The sequence below is a fragment of the Amphiura filiformis genome, chromosome 12 (genome assembly GCF_039555335.1).
Source record: "Amphiura filiformis chromosome 12, Afil_fr2py, whole genome shotgun sequence".
In the NCBI taxonomy this organism is placed as follows: Eukaryota; Metazoa; Echinodermata; class Ophiuroidea; order Amphilepidida; family Amphiuridae; genus Amphiura; species Amphiura filiformis.
This window is the reverse complement of record NC_092639.1, coordinates 33,200,434-33,216,643: the sequence shown is the minus strand read 5'-3', so window position 1 is coordinate 33,216,643 and position 16,210 is coordinate 33,200,434. Positions and strand designations below refer to the sequence as shown.

At 36.0% G+C, this 16,210-nt stretch overlaps 1 protein-coding gene across 1 annotated transcript; it reads right to left on the bottom strand.

The window, feature by feature from the left end:
• Window positions 1–327: 327 nt before the first annotated feature.
• On the bottom strand, window positions 328–8,978 carry LOC140166096 (uncharacterized). Its single transcript, XM_072189481.1, has 5 exons — window positions 8,684–8,978; window positions 5,184–5,279; window positions 3,879–4,099; window positions 1,714–1,886; window positions 328–955 (listed from the first exon to the last, which is right to left on the bottom strand). Exons 1-5 carry the CDS (start codon window positions 8,754–8,756, stop codon window positions 814–816), a joined length of 705 nt encoding a protein of 234 aa, XP_072045582.1. The 5' UTR covers window positions 8,757–8,978; the 3' UTR covers window positions 328–813.
• Window positions 8,979–16,210: the final 7,232 nt, after the last annotated feature.

The window sequence follows — 16,210 nt, the reverse complement described above, 5'->3', positions numbered from 1 at the left end:
TTTACAGTCTTTGCAACACGTAAATCAAACAACGCAGCTTGTGCAAACAATTTTGTTTAAATTTTGTTTAAATTGCTTTCCAAGATTTTGTTTCAAATATTGTACAAATGTCGGAGAGTAAATTGATGCTATTTTACGTTGACTATAAATGCAAATTAAAGACAAGAAAATGGATCAATTTTGTTATTTTATGTATTTATTTTATACAATTATTCTTTCAGTGCTATGATCAGTTTACAACAAATACAGCACTGGATTATTGAGTAGGTTTTATGGCAAAGTAATCTACTATTTCAGATGTTTTGTCTCACTAAGTCTCACTATATCGTTCGTTCGTTTGTTCACTTCAACCGGAGAAACAGCTTAATAATTATGTAGAATTCTTTTAGAGCAATGTCCCTGTACATTGGCTGTCCTATAATAGCGTAGTACCATCAAGAGAAACCATCAAGATGTTTGAAAATTGAAATAACTCCAAAATGGTCCTTTCCGGCATAGAGATAACGACTAATCAAGCTAATTCTTCGCAGACATGGTGTAAACTTTTTCTTCATAGCTCTGATTTTGTCAAAATCAAATGGCGAACATTTTCACGGATGTTTGTACATGTGTAAAGTCATGGAAAAATAATCCGCATCCGATCTACGGTCCGGACGTCGCATATTCTTACCATACGGTTTTTGATGAGCGCAGTACAATTATTAACCCATCAAAAGCAGCACGGTGTACTTTATGGCACTTGTTGGTATCCTAGACCATTTCGACAGCACGATAATTTCGCTGATTTAAATTTCCCGCCATTTTTGAATGGTATCATCCGAGCAGTGCTGCTTGACTCACAGCACAATTACATGATGTATTTACGGCTATATAATCCCAGATATATCTCTGTTCCGCCTCTGACCATATTTGAGCGAGGGTCCAAGTGTACCGCTCACGGCATTCAGAAGTATATCTGAAAAAAGAGACAGATTCAAAATTATGCTTAAATAATCTAACATAACGTAACATAACGAAGCGGTATGTATTGAGGTCACGTAACATCACATTAACGTATTATCTTAACTAAGCAGAACATAACATAAAAATTGACATGACATGGAGTTACTTAACATCGTGGTAGTATTATAGCATATCTTATTGGCAGGCCAGTACAAGGTGCTCCTGGAGTAACACATAACATAACATAACATAAAATAACATAACATAACATAACATAACATAACATAACATAACATAACATAACATAACATAATATAACATATAACATATAACATATAACATAACATAACATAACATATAACATAACATTAACATAACATAACATAACATAACATCACATAACATAACATAACATAACATATAACATAACTTAACATAACATAACATAACATAACATAACAAAACAACATAACATAACATAACATAACATAACATAACATAACATAACATAACATATAACATAACTTAACATAACATAACATAACATTAACATAACATAACAAAACATACATAACATAACATAACATAACATAACATAACATAACATAACATAACATAACATATAACATAACTTAACATAACATAACATTAACATAACAAAACATACATAACATAACATAACATAACAAAACATACATAACATAACATAACATAACATAACATAACATAACATAACATAGCATTTGGCATCATCATAGCAGTATATCATACCTTATTGGCAGACCACTGCAGGGTGCTCCTGGCCTAACACAAGTCATTATATGAAATTGTTGTCCTTCAAACAACCGAACAATCCTATGGTCCATTGTTTCTCCTTCTGCTTTGAATTCCCATTCATATACACTACTGCAAATCTCCGCCATGCGTCCAACATTTCTTTTGCTCTGAAGATGACATGACAAAAATATAAACAAAATGAAAAAAGTGCATTCCTCCAATAACGTATAATACTAGTACTAGGCTATGTTAGCACATCTATGACACCAAGTAAGGTGCCAAAATCTGAATATTAATTGATAATTTTTACGATCCTCCAGATGAGCAAATCACTGAATGGGCCTTTAATAATATAAAACGCATCACATTTTAGGGCACATTTTGACAAAAAGGTCTGGAAACCTTAAGGGATGGGGTATGAACGTTTGGACAGTATTTATTGTGGGACATTAGAGCACATCAGACATATCGAATTGCATTCTGAATACGAAGAATGTCCTTCTGATATAAAATAATTTTGATTTTTTGAAATTCGCAATGTAATACATATTTTATGGCAAATGATTAAAAATTGATATTTTTGATATTTAACAGTACTCGAAGTAAACTTTATAAATCTGATGATTTATACTTAAAGTGTATGTATAGGATGAAAAGCCGACGATCAAATTTGACCTTTCATATTGAAGATATTTTTCCAAAACACCAAAACCAAATTAGGTCTTTTTTTTGTCAAAATTTTCAATTGATCGTCGGCTTTTCCTCCCAGCTACATACACTTTAAGAATATATCATTAGATTTATGAAATTTACTTCGAGGACTGTTATATATCAAAAATGTGACAAATATCAAATTTTAATAATTTGTCATAACATTTGTATAATACAATATAATTTAATATATAATATAATATAATATAATATAATATAATATAATATAATATAATATAATATAATATAATATAATATAATATAATCGTGAATTTCAAAAAATTATTTGATATCAGAAAGACATTCTTCGTATTCAGAGTGCAATTCGATATGTCTGATGTGCTCTCATGTCCCACAAAAAATACTGTCGAAACGCTCAAATGTTAAATGTCCATACGCAATACCGTAAAACCTCGTCTACAAGCATATAGAGTGCTTCTGATGAAAGCTAAATTATTCCAGGCGCCATTATGAAGTTTGAGCAAATAAATTACAGATCCAAGCATATACAAACAAGTACTATTGTAAGACCAATCTATTGTGGATCAATGCTGGTGTCCCACAAGGATCCATCCTTGGTCCTCTCCTGTTCATAATATTCATTGATGACATCTCTTAGAGGCTGACAAATACTTCCATCTTGTATGCTGACGATGTTACCCTGATGACCTTTATCGAGTCTAGAGAGGACAGACAAGCTGCTGCTGCATCTCTCAACAAAGACCTACTAGAGATCGAAACATGGGCCTCTACATGGAACGTACTTTTCGGAGCAGCTAAATGCCAATCCATCACAGTTTCCAACCGCAGAGATTCTGCTGGCAATCATCCTAGCCTCCAATTCTTTGGTATAAAGCTCCCAGAGGCAGATAGCGTTGAACTCCTTGGTCTCACCCTCAGCAGAGATTTATCTTGGAATCCTGTTATAACCAAGATGGCAAAGACAGCGGCCCAGCGCACTGGTCTCCTCCGTCGTGCTGCACCCTACTTGGTGCCAGCTCAGAGAGCCATAATTTATAAGAGTATGGTCAGATCTAAGATGGAGTATGCTAGCACAGCATGGCATGGAGCAACTCCTACATCACTGTCAAAACTAGATGCAGTCCAGAGGCGTTCGCCGCTCAGTTAGATCTCACGACCACCCCTTGCAGTTCAAATTCCAAGATCTAACCTTGTTAGTCATGAGCGGTCTTTCATTCCATCTACAGTCCGCACATGGAATGCACTCCCGCCTCACATTCCTGGAATTGTGAAACGGAACAGCTTCAAAAAGGAGGTTAATAGGTATCAAGCGCCAACCCGTCAGCTTTATCGTAACGATAACAGCTGTTAATGCCTTGATATGTCTTGACATTAAAAAAAAATTGTATTGGTATATTTACGCTTGTTTTGTATAAGCTTTCAGCAAAAGCACTATGTAGGACGAGGATTTATCATGCTGTACTTACCATTGCATGCTGTCTTTGTGTTGAATGTGTTTCATCTTCCATTGTTCCTACCGACTGTAATGGTGTTTTGGTGAAAGCAATATTACGATTTTTCAAAGATGGATTTGTGAGAATTTGATGGTAAAACCCCTGAATTCTGCTGTCTATAGTTCTCTCAATGTCAGGCGTTAAAATAAGAGTTGTTTCTGTTGATAATTCCAATATAAGATCTTCGGCTAAATCTGGGAAAGAAAACAGAATGACAGAAAAGCTCAGCGTCAAATATCACGTGATGGAAGGCGAGTTGTAATGACATAACTTAAAGGCTATCAGCGACCAGTGATCCCCGTATCAGTGGCGTACCGTGGCCGCCCCAACCCCGGGGGGCTGAAGAAAATTCAATTTTGCCGCCCCTTCCTCAACAGCCCGAAAAGGTCGACCCAATTTTTTTTTCTCGGTCGTTTGCCGCCCCTTCGTTTTTGCCGCCCCTGTTTTTGCCACCCCTTCTTCTTCCGCCGCCCCTTCATTTTGGCCGCCCCCTGCTTTTACCCCGGGGGCTGGCGCCCCCAATCCCCCCCCCCCCAAAAAAAATACGCACATGCGTATAGATAAAAATATCTAATGAATGGCTTAAAGGTGTAGAATTAATCATTAAATATTGTCATGTGATTTTGGAAATATTGACAAAAAGGAAGAAAACGACAGTGTTCACCAAAAATACGAAGCCCCGTTTAGTTGTTTACTTATGGGTTTTTGAACAGCGTGATGTGGTTTTTCATGCTGTAACTTGGTCTTGAGCTGGATTCCACATGAGAATTTTAACCTGATGGTGAGGTAAAGCTGATTATAGTTAGCTTAAAATTTTGTAACTGTGATGAATTGTTCACATCATGATATGTTCGCCTCAATGTGTGACTCTGTAAAGTATGTGTTGCTCTAGATCAGAGTCCATCAGCCACTGCGTGACTCTATGTCTAAAATGACTGTATAGAGTCATCAACGGTGACTCTTCAGTTCAGCGGAGTCAATAAATTATGACTCTTCAAGGGAGTCAGGTGATTCCCAATATAGAGTCATTTTAGACATAGAGTCGCAGAGTGGCTGGACACTGCTTTTAGAGTCACTCTGACTCTAGTTTGGCTTTCAGTGTAATTCGACAGTTTTTGATGATTTTTTCGGAAATATACCGATTTGGAATTTCAATATGAGAAAAATTTGAGTTTCTACCTGATACCAAAATCTCCATTTTCATGGGGTAAAGTGAGGGATAAGGATGTCAATCGGGTCACCCACCATTAAAAGAGGTACATTTTATAACCTTCTTACCTTTTAAAACTAGACGCAGCATACCGTTGTCATAAACTAGTGGCTTAAAGGTGGGTATCTCATTGCTTTCAATAATTCCATCTACACCTGTCAAATCTGAGGAGGTAAGAGAAATGTGGGTCATGATTGGGTATTTTTAGTGTAAAATATATGTCGTGATTTTTGTTACATCATAGAAATACACCGAAATTGCTTCTATGGAAAAACTAGATAATTCTATAATGTTATTGGTTATCACAAAGACCAGTTATTACTGTAAGTTTGTGTGGATAATTTCCATCGCGCACTTTAGTTTAAAAGTTATAAAACAAGCACCACCAAATCACTCCACGTTTTATGCGCCAGTGAAATGCGGTTAAAATAGTCCACCGCTTATTCGAGCTTGTTGCGGCTTTAATATTTGCTAAACGTTCAATCAAAATTTGCATGTTTTCAGCTCATTTGCTTCCAACAAGTGTCTACATGGAGAAATCTGAGGAAAAAGTCCTAATTCTTTTCTTTCAGAGATGACGTTTTGGCTTGAATTTGAACACAACGTCCGGTTTCGAAAATTGAGTGATTTTTTAGGCTTAAATCATGTAAATTAGCACCTTTTTTGGTTGCGGCAAAATAGCATAAAAAATCAGTGGTTAGCAATGTATACCATTAAAAGAATGATATGCAATACATTATCAGCTTTAATTTGATACCAAGCTTTATATCGGAAATACGTTTTTCAATATTATTGCCAAAACACGATCCAAAGGTGCGCCTTTCCCTGTGTAACCTATTTCAATTGCGCGTTTAATAGTGTACAGGAGGCTCCTTAAATAATTTTGGCCAATAACGAAGTGTTATTTTGGATAATATATGGGCTATTCCAGAAATTAAACAACCACCCCCTATAGAGTGCATTGGATTTCCAGACTTTTCTGCAGCTTATTTTGTTTTTTGCTCATGGTGTCTGAAAATTATAATAAAAACATAACAGAATCCGCTGGAATTCCAGACTACTTTTGAAAATGTGCTCTGCTGGAATTCCAGGTTTTTCTTTCTAAACACAGATTTGCCATCTATATGGGGTGGTCGTTTATTTTCTGGAATACCTGAACCGCCTATACATGAGACGTTTGAGGTAAGTATAAGTTCTTCTTAGCAAGAACATAGAAAATATTCGCAAAAATGCAATTTCTTATACATGTACAACAACACCATATCCTGCGATAGCACTGTCAATAATGTAGGCCTACATAATTATAACCTAATTATGATAATCAAGTTATTCGGTACACCTTGGAAGGATTAATCGTCGGATGTAACTTTAATTTCATTTCTTGCAAATTTTTCCTGTATGGTTGAGCTTTATAACCCCGAACAGCATCACAAGACGATGTTTGATGATCAACCATAATGATTTTGTCAAAATACAGATATATATATACATCGAATGTAAATTACCTATAATTTCACTTGAATTTTTAAAGGGGCATTTCGTGATCCATAGCCTCATCCCCCATGCACTTTTCACAAAAACAGTTGAGATTTTTATACCATGGACACCTCTGGTTACATAATGTTTGCGTGCAAAATATTTCTTGCAGATTCATTCACTTAGCAAAAATATCGTCAAATTTGCGATCGGATAGCAACGTTTGCACAGTGGAACATGAGAGCACATCAGACACATCAAATAGCATTCTGAAGAACGTCCTAATATCAAATGATTTAGATTTTATTGAAATTCGCGATATAATACCAATTTTATGGCAAATTATTAAAAATTGATATTTTTGATAAGTACTTAAAGTGTATGTAGCTGGGAGGAAAATCCGACCATCATTGGAAAATGTTAACCTTTCTTCTTATTGTATTTTTCGTATTGAAGATATTGATTTTTTGCCATAAAATTTGTATTATATCGCGAATTTCAAAAAATCAAAATTATTCAATATCGGAAGCACATTCCTCAGAATGCAATTTGGTGTTTCTGATGTGCTCTCAGGTCCCACAAAAACACTGTGCAAACGTTGCTATCCGATTCCTTAACAGAACGAAAAATAACAGCATGTTAGTAACTATTTTCAACTGTTGCGATTTAGTCGTTTGCAGCATCCGCCGAATGGTAGTGAGCTTTGGTAAAAATTGCATTGCTCATTTTCATAGCGAGTAGCCTATGTAGAAGGATTTTCAAATATCACAGTTCACAGATATGCCTTTGTTGTGGTTCTTGAGTTGTGTTGTAAAGAGGGTGCATATATAACTCATTAACAATAATAAATAGCATTCATAATTTGTAGACTGAACTTCTGCAAAACCTCAAGGTGTTATTAACATATATTCGGAAGCTGACGCAGGGAAAGATTTAAATCTTGAAATTGATTCTCTCTATATTCTTCATTGGTTCATTGGTTCCTACTGTTTATAGCTGTTTTGATGTAAGACTTTGCCACCTTTTTACACTACTTTAATAAAAATCAAAATATGACCAAAATAGTCATCCATATCGTCAGCCTACTACACTAAATTGCCCGTAATTTTGAGAACAAAGTACAAAATATGGTTCAAGCATACAATTAAACATATTTATTCACCAATCTTTGTACAAGGACAAATGGTAATGAGACAAATGAAAGGGAATAATTAGAGTGATTACGGCTTGAACCATCTTTTGTACTTTAGGCTTATTCTAAAAAAAAACCGTAATAGGCACTCATCGTACATAAGTAGTAAGCTGACGATACCGGTATGCTATATAGCGTCCTAAATGTCATTTTTATTACCTTTTCAATTTGAAATGATGACCACTAGGCCTAATATTCATGAGAAAGTAAAGGAATAAGGTACCAGATCAGTATGTTTACACCTGTAAGACGGATAGAAGCAGCAGCCAATAGCTGCAACTCGGTATTAAGACCTTTATCAAGAAATAAAGACGCGGTGATCCAAAATTCCAAGGAAGTCTAGGACGATGCAAATTCATTTTGCAGATTTCTTGAACAAGATAACTATATAAATTTTGCAACCTGCTTCCATTGATTTAGAACATTAAAATGCAACGTCAACCGATTTCAACAAATGAGGTCTTAAGGGGGTACTACACCCCTGGCCAATTTTGTGCCTATTTTTTAATTTTTCTCAAAAATTATAGCATATTGGTGACAAGTAAGATATGTATATTATAGGGGCAAGGACTATAACTATACTGCACAGGAAATCAGCAACTCAAGGCAAGTAGTTAGTGATTTATTGATCAAATATTGGTTTTCCCTCATTTTTGGCTGTAACTCCACAACGGTTGACTGTGTTGAAATAAAATTCCCAGTGCAGTAGTTGTAGTCCTTGCCCCTTATACATATCTTACTTATCACCAATGCGCTATAATTTTTGAGAAAAATGCAAAAACAGGCACAAAATTGGGCAGGGGTGTAGTACCCCCGTAAGATCACTTATTCAAGCTTATTCATACACACTTTTAGTTTTATAATACAAGTAGTCAAATTAAAGAAATATCACGACCTTACCTGCAAGACAATGTGTGACGATTGACGCTAAAAGGTTGAAAACACCAATAATCGTATCCTTTCTCACGGCCATTATTGTGATAGGCCTACGATTCTTTTAAGCGTGAGACCCCTAAAATAGATGACTGTTTCGTTAAACTAGAAGTAACTAAGTACATCATCTGCTTGTTGAACAGTTGCTTTATAAAGCGGTTGAAAAAAGTTTGGATGTTGTCAAAATGTGATAGGTTTGACCGGCATCGTGTTTTCATGCTGAGACCAACAGGTCTAGCAAAAACATGTCAAACGTGTATGGCCTGAGCCGAACTTGTCAATTAATGTTCGATGATAATGTTTTGCATGCTTTGACTACATGGTGTACAGGTAGTGTGCTAATTTGTCAAATTATTTATGTATTCAAAACGTATCCGCCACAAAAATATGAGAGCTGCCTTTTTAGTTTTATGAAATTAGATGAAGTTTTTGATTTTTCTGAAGTTAAAATAGTTGATAGTATTGGAAAAGAAATAATGTGATTGACTTTTTGTATTCTGGTTTTTTTTGTTTTGTTTTTGTTTTTTCATCTTGTACTTTTATCATCTCCTAAATTTAGATCAGCTTTTTCTCCAACTTTATACTATTTTAGCCCAAAATGAAATTGTGTGTTTACTGGGCATGGGCCGATTTTTAATTGAACCCTATTGAGCCCAAATAAAGGTGAAATGTGTTGTGTCTTAGAAGGGGCTAATTTTCAATTTTACACTAGGTGAGGGGGCTAAAAATTCCTTTTGTGGTTGCTTTTAGGGGGTGACATTTTCTTTAGTGGTTGAATTAGCCAACCAAATCATGGGGGAGTCCCTTAATTAACGCTCCGAACACTCTGGGCTTATATCGACTGAACACCGACCTTCCCCCGGAACACCGACCTTCCCCTGGAATACGACCTTTCCACTTTTGTTTCCAATGGACATTTTATTGTGAAATGTCATTGTACTAGGAATGCATTAAAAAAAATTCCACATAGCCCCCGAATGAAAAGTATTTAATTTTCTTTGTAATCACTCAAAAAGCATTTCACGGTGTGAATTTTACATCCGAACTAAGTGCTATTAAATTTTTATGAGCCTTTTTATTTTACATGTAAAGTCTATGGGGGTGACCAATAGAAATGGACGGCAATATTGAAAAACCCTCATTTTGGGCCCTTTTAGACACTAAAATGCCCATAAAAAAGAATAACACTTAGTTCGGATGTAAAATTCACACAATGCTACCTGAGTGAGTACAAACATAATTAAATACATTTCATTCGGGGGCTATAGCAAAAACAAAAAAGGTCCTATACCTTAATGGTTATGGAACAAAGGTGTTTCCCCCGGACTAGAAGCCGCTATCTGCAGATACGTCATTGTTGCTTGCACACGGTAGGCCATGGTAGATCATTGATTGACACATTCATGTTTACTTGAAATGGTTAGATATGACAGTCTGTGTTAAGTTAGGGCGAGTTAGGGACGCTCCATTAGATATCAAGGGGGGCTGGGTATAGGTTTCGTAACAATTGTTTTAGAACCTCGGTGAAACAATATTTTTAAACACCTCAGTGAAGCATTGTTTTTATTCCTTGGTGAGACCAATTGTTTTTAAATCGTAAAGATCTCTATTTTCAACAATTTGTTAATTGGGATTTGTTGAACAAATTTTGGTTTAATATGTTGGCCATATAAGTCCATGTTTTTACCATTTTTACGTTTTGTAGTACCGAAATTCTCGCGTGCCGTGAAAAACATCATTTTTTTTAGGTTAAATGAGTTCACATGTTGAACTTTTTGAGTACAGCAGGCCCGGACAGCGGGGAAACTTTTTTCAAAGGAAGCACACGCATGTCTAAGGGTTAATTTCTTCCAAAAAATACACTGATCATGCTCATGTGTAAGGATTTCTCACAAAAAATACTCGCACCATTCTCCACGAATGGCTCCCAGTGTGGCATAGATTTCTTTTTGACACCGGGTTGAAAATGGTAAAAATCGGTGAAGTATAGAGAGAATCAAATGCTCGCTCACCCCCTTCACTTCAATATGAAATGGACATGGCTGACACTTTCACAGTATTGGGGCATTCGGTGAGAGCAAAATGTAAAAAATATGGGGTCATTGGATGAGAGCATGATTTTTGGCATTCGGTGAGAGCAAGATGTAAAAAACACGGGGTCAGCGCCACATGAACCTCGAACATTGAATGAAAGTTGCTTTTCAAATTGAAAAATAAGGGTCTTTGGGTGACGGATCAAATGGAAAAATAAGGGGTCTTCGGGTGACAGAGCATGTGTTCGTAAACAAATATGGGGTCTTTAGGTGACAGCGACGCTGAAAAGGGGGGTCTTAACAGCCCTACATACGCGTCACCTCCAAAGTGGGAGTACCACCCCCGGGTCGCTCACAGAATAACTTTTCACGAGCAAATGCGCATACTTTCCCGTTCGAAGCTAAAATACTGATTGAGAAAATTTGCAATTTAAAAGCTAGTAATAGTTAAATAATGACGTTAATGTTCCTCCACTATAAACTGACTTACTGTGAATTTTGTTCCACCCTTGACATCATATCTCTTTTTTTCTGAACTGAGGTGGAGCCATTTTTTTAACAAAAAAACTACCGAAGCCCCCCTTGATATCTAATGGTGCGTCCCTTATCCAGCCGTTAGGTTAGATGAACATGTTGTGTACAGGTTTATACACCAAGGTCTCTGCTCTGCCATAGACCAATTAACATGATTCGATAAGATTTTATCTTATAAAGAGTAAATGTAACTATTTTGAAAGTAACTAACTTGCGCAACATTTTTTTTTCAATATCATGTGTCAAATTTGCGTGAATTTGAGGGATTTGACAACAATCCATGCAATGGAGCAAACATAGCACAACTTTACCCCTGAATTCCGGACCACTTCTTAATCCAACATTATTTTTTTCTGTTAATCTGAATTCTTTTCCTAATCCTAACCTTAACCATCAAGATATAACCCTCTTTTTGGGGCGCCCTCTACGGAGGCGTCCCACAATATAGGCATGTGTTTGTGAGAAGCTTCTAATTTCACTCTTACTAGATTTACTCCGCAATTGTTTTGCTAAAATTATGCCCTTGCTCAGAAATAAAACCACAATATGTTTGGATTTTATTTTATTATTGTTTTCTGTTATGCACAGGATAAAATGGTGTGCGTATATTCTTTGTTTAAAAGACAAAATTAATGGATTTGTAAAAACACCAAATAATCCGCGACCTTTGTATGCCTTCAACCTGACCACCGCTTGTCTTAAAACCCGATAGACGATGACATTTGACCATAAGATCAATGGCCTTTGTTTGCCAATTACCATAAACAAATCTATATAGCGGTTATTGCCAGAGTTGTAATATGGTGGCACAATTGGGCGGCAAACTGTATGGAAACAACACGGCATATACTTTGACCATACACTAGGATCTACAACATGCTTATCTATCATGGGAACAGTTCTTAAACCTTGATGCTACCCAGTAATGTTTGCTTAATTAGATGTTATCTTAATTAGAGCTCTAGTAGGCCAAATGTTATTATTTGCATGGTATAATTGACTTGGAAAGTTTGTTTGCTGGGGAGTTATAGGCCTATATGTCAGAGTCAGGATGTAGGTATCATTATGCCTCAAATCACGAATTATTGTAAGATTTAGTGCAGAGTAGGTTAGATATGAAAATGGAAAGTTAGAACAAATGACTATACACCTGATTCGTGAACTGTGTCATTTTGAAAGACTCTTCCTCTTTATCCTTCATCTCTATTTGATTTTCAGTGTATTAGCAAGTAGATGATGTATATGTATCACAGACGTTATACATTTATAAAAACTTAACGTTTTCTATTGGTCAACATAGGCGTAGATCCCGGGTGGGGGATAACCCCCCCCCATATTTTGCCAGGGAGCTTACTTATTTGTGTCTTCTATACTATTTATCATATACCCCTGCATAACGAAATTAACAATATTCAATATCCAACGCAATATCCTCACTATAATAGGTCCCAAAAACAGAATTTTTCCCCACCCCACATAATCGCAAATTGACACGGAAGCTTCATTCCCATTTTTTCATCCAAAACGGTCCTGTCATACATCTTCCCCAATCAAACACATTTCTCTTGCATTTGATCATTTCCTACTCTTCCCTAGAAAAATCATTATAATTCCAAATCTACACACCATGGAATTCACCATATCACGTCCAAGCACTATTCATCATATACCCCTGCATATATAACGAAATTCAACAATATTCAATATCCAAAGCAATCTCCTCACTACAATAGGTCCCAAAAACAGAAATCCCCCGCCCCACATAATCGCAAATTGACACGAAAGCTTCAATCCCATTTATTTCATCCAAAACGGTCCTGTCATACACCTTCCCCAATCAAACACATTTCTCTTGCATTTGATCATCTTCTATACTCTTCCCTAGAAAAATCATTATAATACCAAATCTACACACCATGGAATTCACCGTCACGTCCAAGCTCACATTGGGCGCCCCATTCCTTTTTTAAAGGAATTTTTATTGTACGCAAGTCCTGTATGTAGGAACCGATGCCCGGGGGAGACTCAACTTTTACATGTTTTAGGAGTGACGGGAATAATGTGTGTATACCGGCGTCAGGAAGTAGGGTCTATCGCCTATATAAATGTTTTAAAAAGGCGGGGAGGGGGTCACTTATATAACAGAATGATAACGGGTTTATTTTGTATATAATAAATAGAAAAAAGGTGATCATCTGGATGTTTGAAAAGAGGTCATCGGGTAGAAAATTTTGAAATGGAGCGAAATTTACCCGGGGAAATTTACAATACAAATTTGCTGCAATAAGATATAATTTGAAAGTTTCTGCATTATTCTACGACATTTTGATGATAAAATTCTTGAAAAAGAAAAGGTCATTGAAGCCTTTGCAGGGGTAGCTGAAACTAAACAAAGGAGGTGGGGTCGTCGTGTAGAACTTAAAAAAGAGTTATTGGGTATATTCATATTATATTCGACCTCAGAAAAGGGGGCTCAATTCCCGGACCATGAGTGTTTTGCCGTACACGCTAAACAGTTGCTTTAACTTCTAAACAGCTAAACGCCTTTCTCTATCAAACAAACCGATGTTTCAATTTTGCAAACTTGGTATACATGGTATATAGGTCTTAGTTGTTGTATAGGGCCTACTATATGCGTCATAATGAAGGACCTGTTAATAAAACTATCTCCTGGATGTCAGAAATTGTCAATCAATGTCAAATAATGTTATTGCTAAAGCTGCCTTCACAGTTCGCATGTCAGTATCATCAATTGCATGCGCGTTTCTTGACTGAAGAAGTATGGCTTCATCAGTTCTGCTGTTATAGCTGATCCGTTGTTTAAAAATATTAGAAAAGTTCACGGGATGGATCATTTGCCGGGGCAAAGCCAAATGGGCAAATGCCACTAAGATTGTGACAATGAAAATGACGATATGCCTCAAACACTTTTTTATCATACACAGAATAATATATGAATATATGATATAACTATTAGTGAATGTCATCCCGCTGCAATTGGTTACCATGGTTACGACGAAGCCCGGCGACTAAGCAAGTGCACTGGAACTTGAACCATTTACGAAAAGTACAGAATTGTGCATGTTTTTTTCAGTGATTCAGACAGCTCAGCTAAATCACATCACATCAACCCCTTCCTCCCCATTCACTCTATCAAGAGTCTGACTGGAGACTCGGTTTTATAAAGTTTCTAAGACCTTGATTTTTGGTTCAGGGCAAGTTCATGCCCGTCCACGCATAGACCCTTCGAGTCAGTTTAAACGTTCATGATCAAATCCCAGCAAGGTGTAAACTAACATATGTCATTATTTTCATTAGTTAATGAACTTCATAAATACGATGTTATCTCTAAAATGGAATTTTTTTCAAGTGCTGGTCATAAGAAGTTCAAGGTGTATTTATTCGGGAGAAACGTTGGGCAAGTTTTGTACTGCGCATGTCAAAATTGATCAATAATCTTCAGATAATGATGAATTTGAAAATTATATTTTTGTTTAGCCATGCACTTACTGGTAAGGATAATGATTAAGGGGTGGGGTATGAACGTTTTGACAGTATTTATTGTGGGACATTAGAGCACATCAGACATATCGAATTGCATTTTGAATACGAATTAGGATGTCCTTCTGATATCAAATAATTTAGATTTTTTTTTTCAAATTCGCAATGTAATACACATTTTATAGCAAATGATTAAAAATTGATATTTTTGATATTTAACAGTCCGAAATTTAACCCACAACCCATTAACGAAATCAACCAAACTAAAATGGCCATATCAAAAAAACGTGTTTTTCTCAGAATTATATATATTTGGTGGACTTTTGCAACTACTCTTCTGACAGTCTCAGATGCACCGGGTTTTATAGATGAAGCATTTCCATATGTGCCAGGGGGTGTCGTGCAATTACCCAATGTCAAAGGCCTATATAACAACTTACGAGGCGAACAAACAAATAAATAAACACAATAAACAATATTCCAAAAATTGTGAAAAATGATCAAGAAAATAATACAAAGAAGCAAAACCATACTGCTTAGAAAGTCCTCAAGACCATCCGAGATTTAAGGGGGGATTGAAATGGGGGGAGTGTGGTAATGTGCCTTAACTCTTTAGCGTTCTGTTTGAACTTTATATAGTGTTTTTGTGGCGCCCTCTACGGAGGGGCCACATATAGGCATGTACTTTGTGAAATCTTCTAATTTCAGTCTTGCTAGATTTACTCCTTAATTGTTTTGCTAAAATTATGCCCAGCTCAGAAATAAAACCACAATATGCTAGGATTTTATTTTATTATTGTTTTCTGATATGCACGGGATAAAATGATGTGTGTATATTCTTTGTTTAAAATACAAAATTAATGGACTTATAAAAACACCAAATAACCCGTGACCTTTGTATGGTTTAAACCAGTTTACCGCCTCTTAGAACCCGATAGACGGTGACATTTGACCATTCTAATTATGTATGTTTTGAACATGTTTGCACATGAACTAGTTGTTTACAGTGTGAAGAATCTACAACATGCTCATCTATCAGGGCACAGTTCTTTAACCCCAATACATTTGTGCATTCATTGAATGACCTTTGAAAATGTGAGTACAAAAACTCATACTTTGCAAATTAAGGTCAAATTTTGCACTATGATTGTTTAATTGAGGTTATTGATAATATAGTGATTGCACACAGTGCACCTAATCATAAACAAACACCAATTAATTATAGTTGACCAAAACAACCACTGACCAAACATGAAATCACTAATGGTTTATGTGCTTGAATACAGCTCAGTATCTTTGTGGTGACTATCTCTGATAAAAAACAAAACATTAATTAACGAAAATCAACCCTGGTCAGCAGAGAAAGGAATAAATTTGGAAGACATGACTGTGTTGAAGGTCAGAAGTTTATTTGCAAAAATAATAT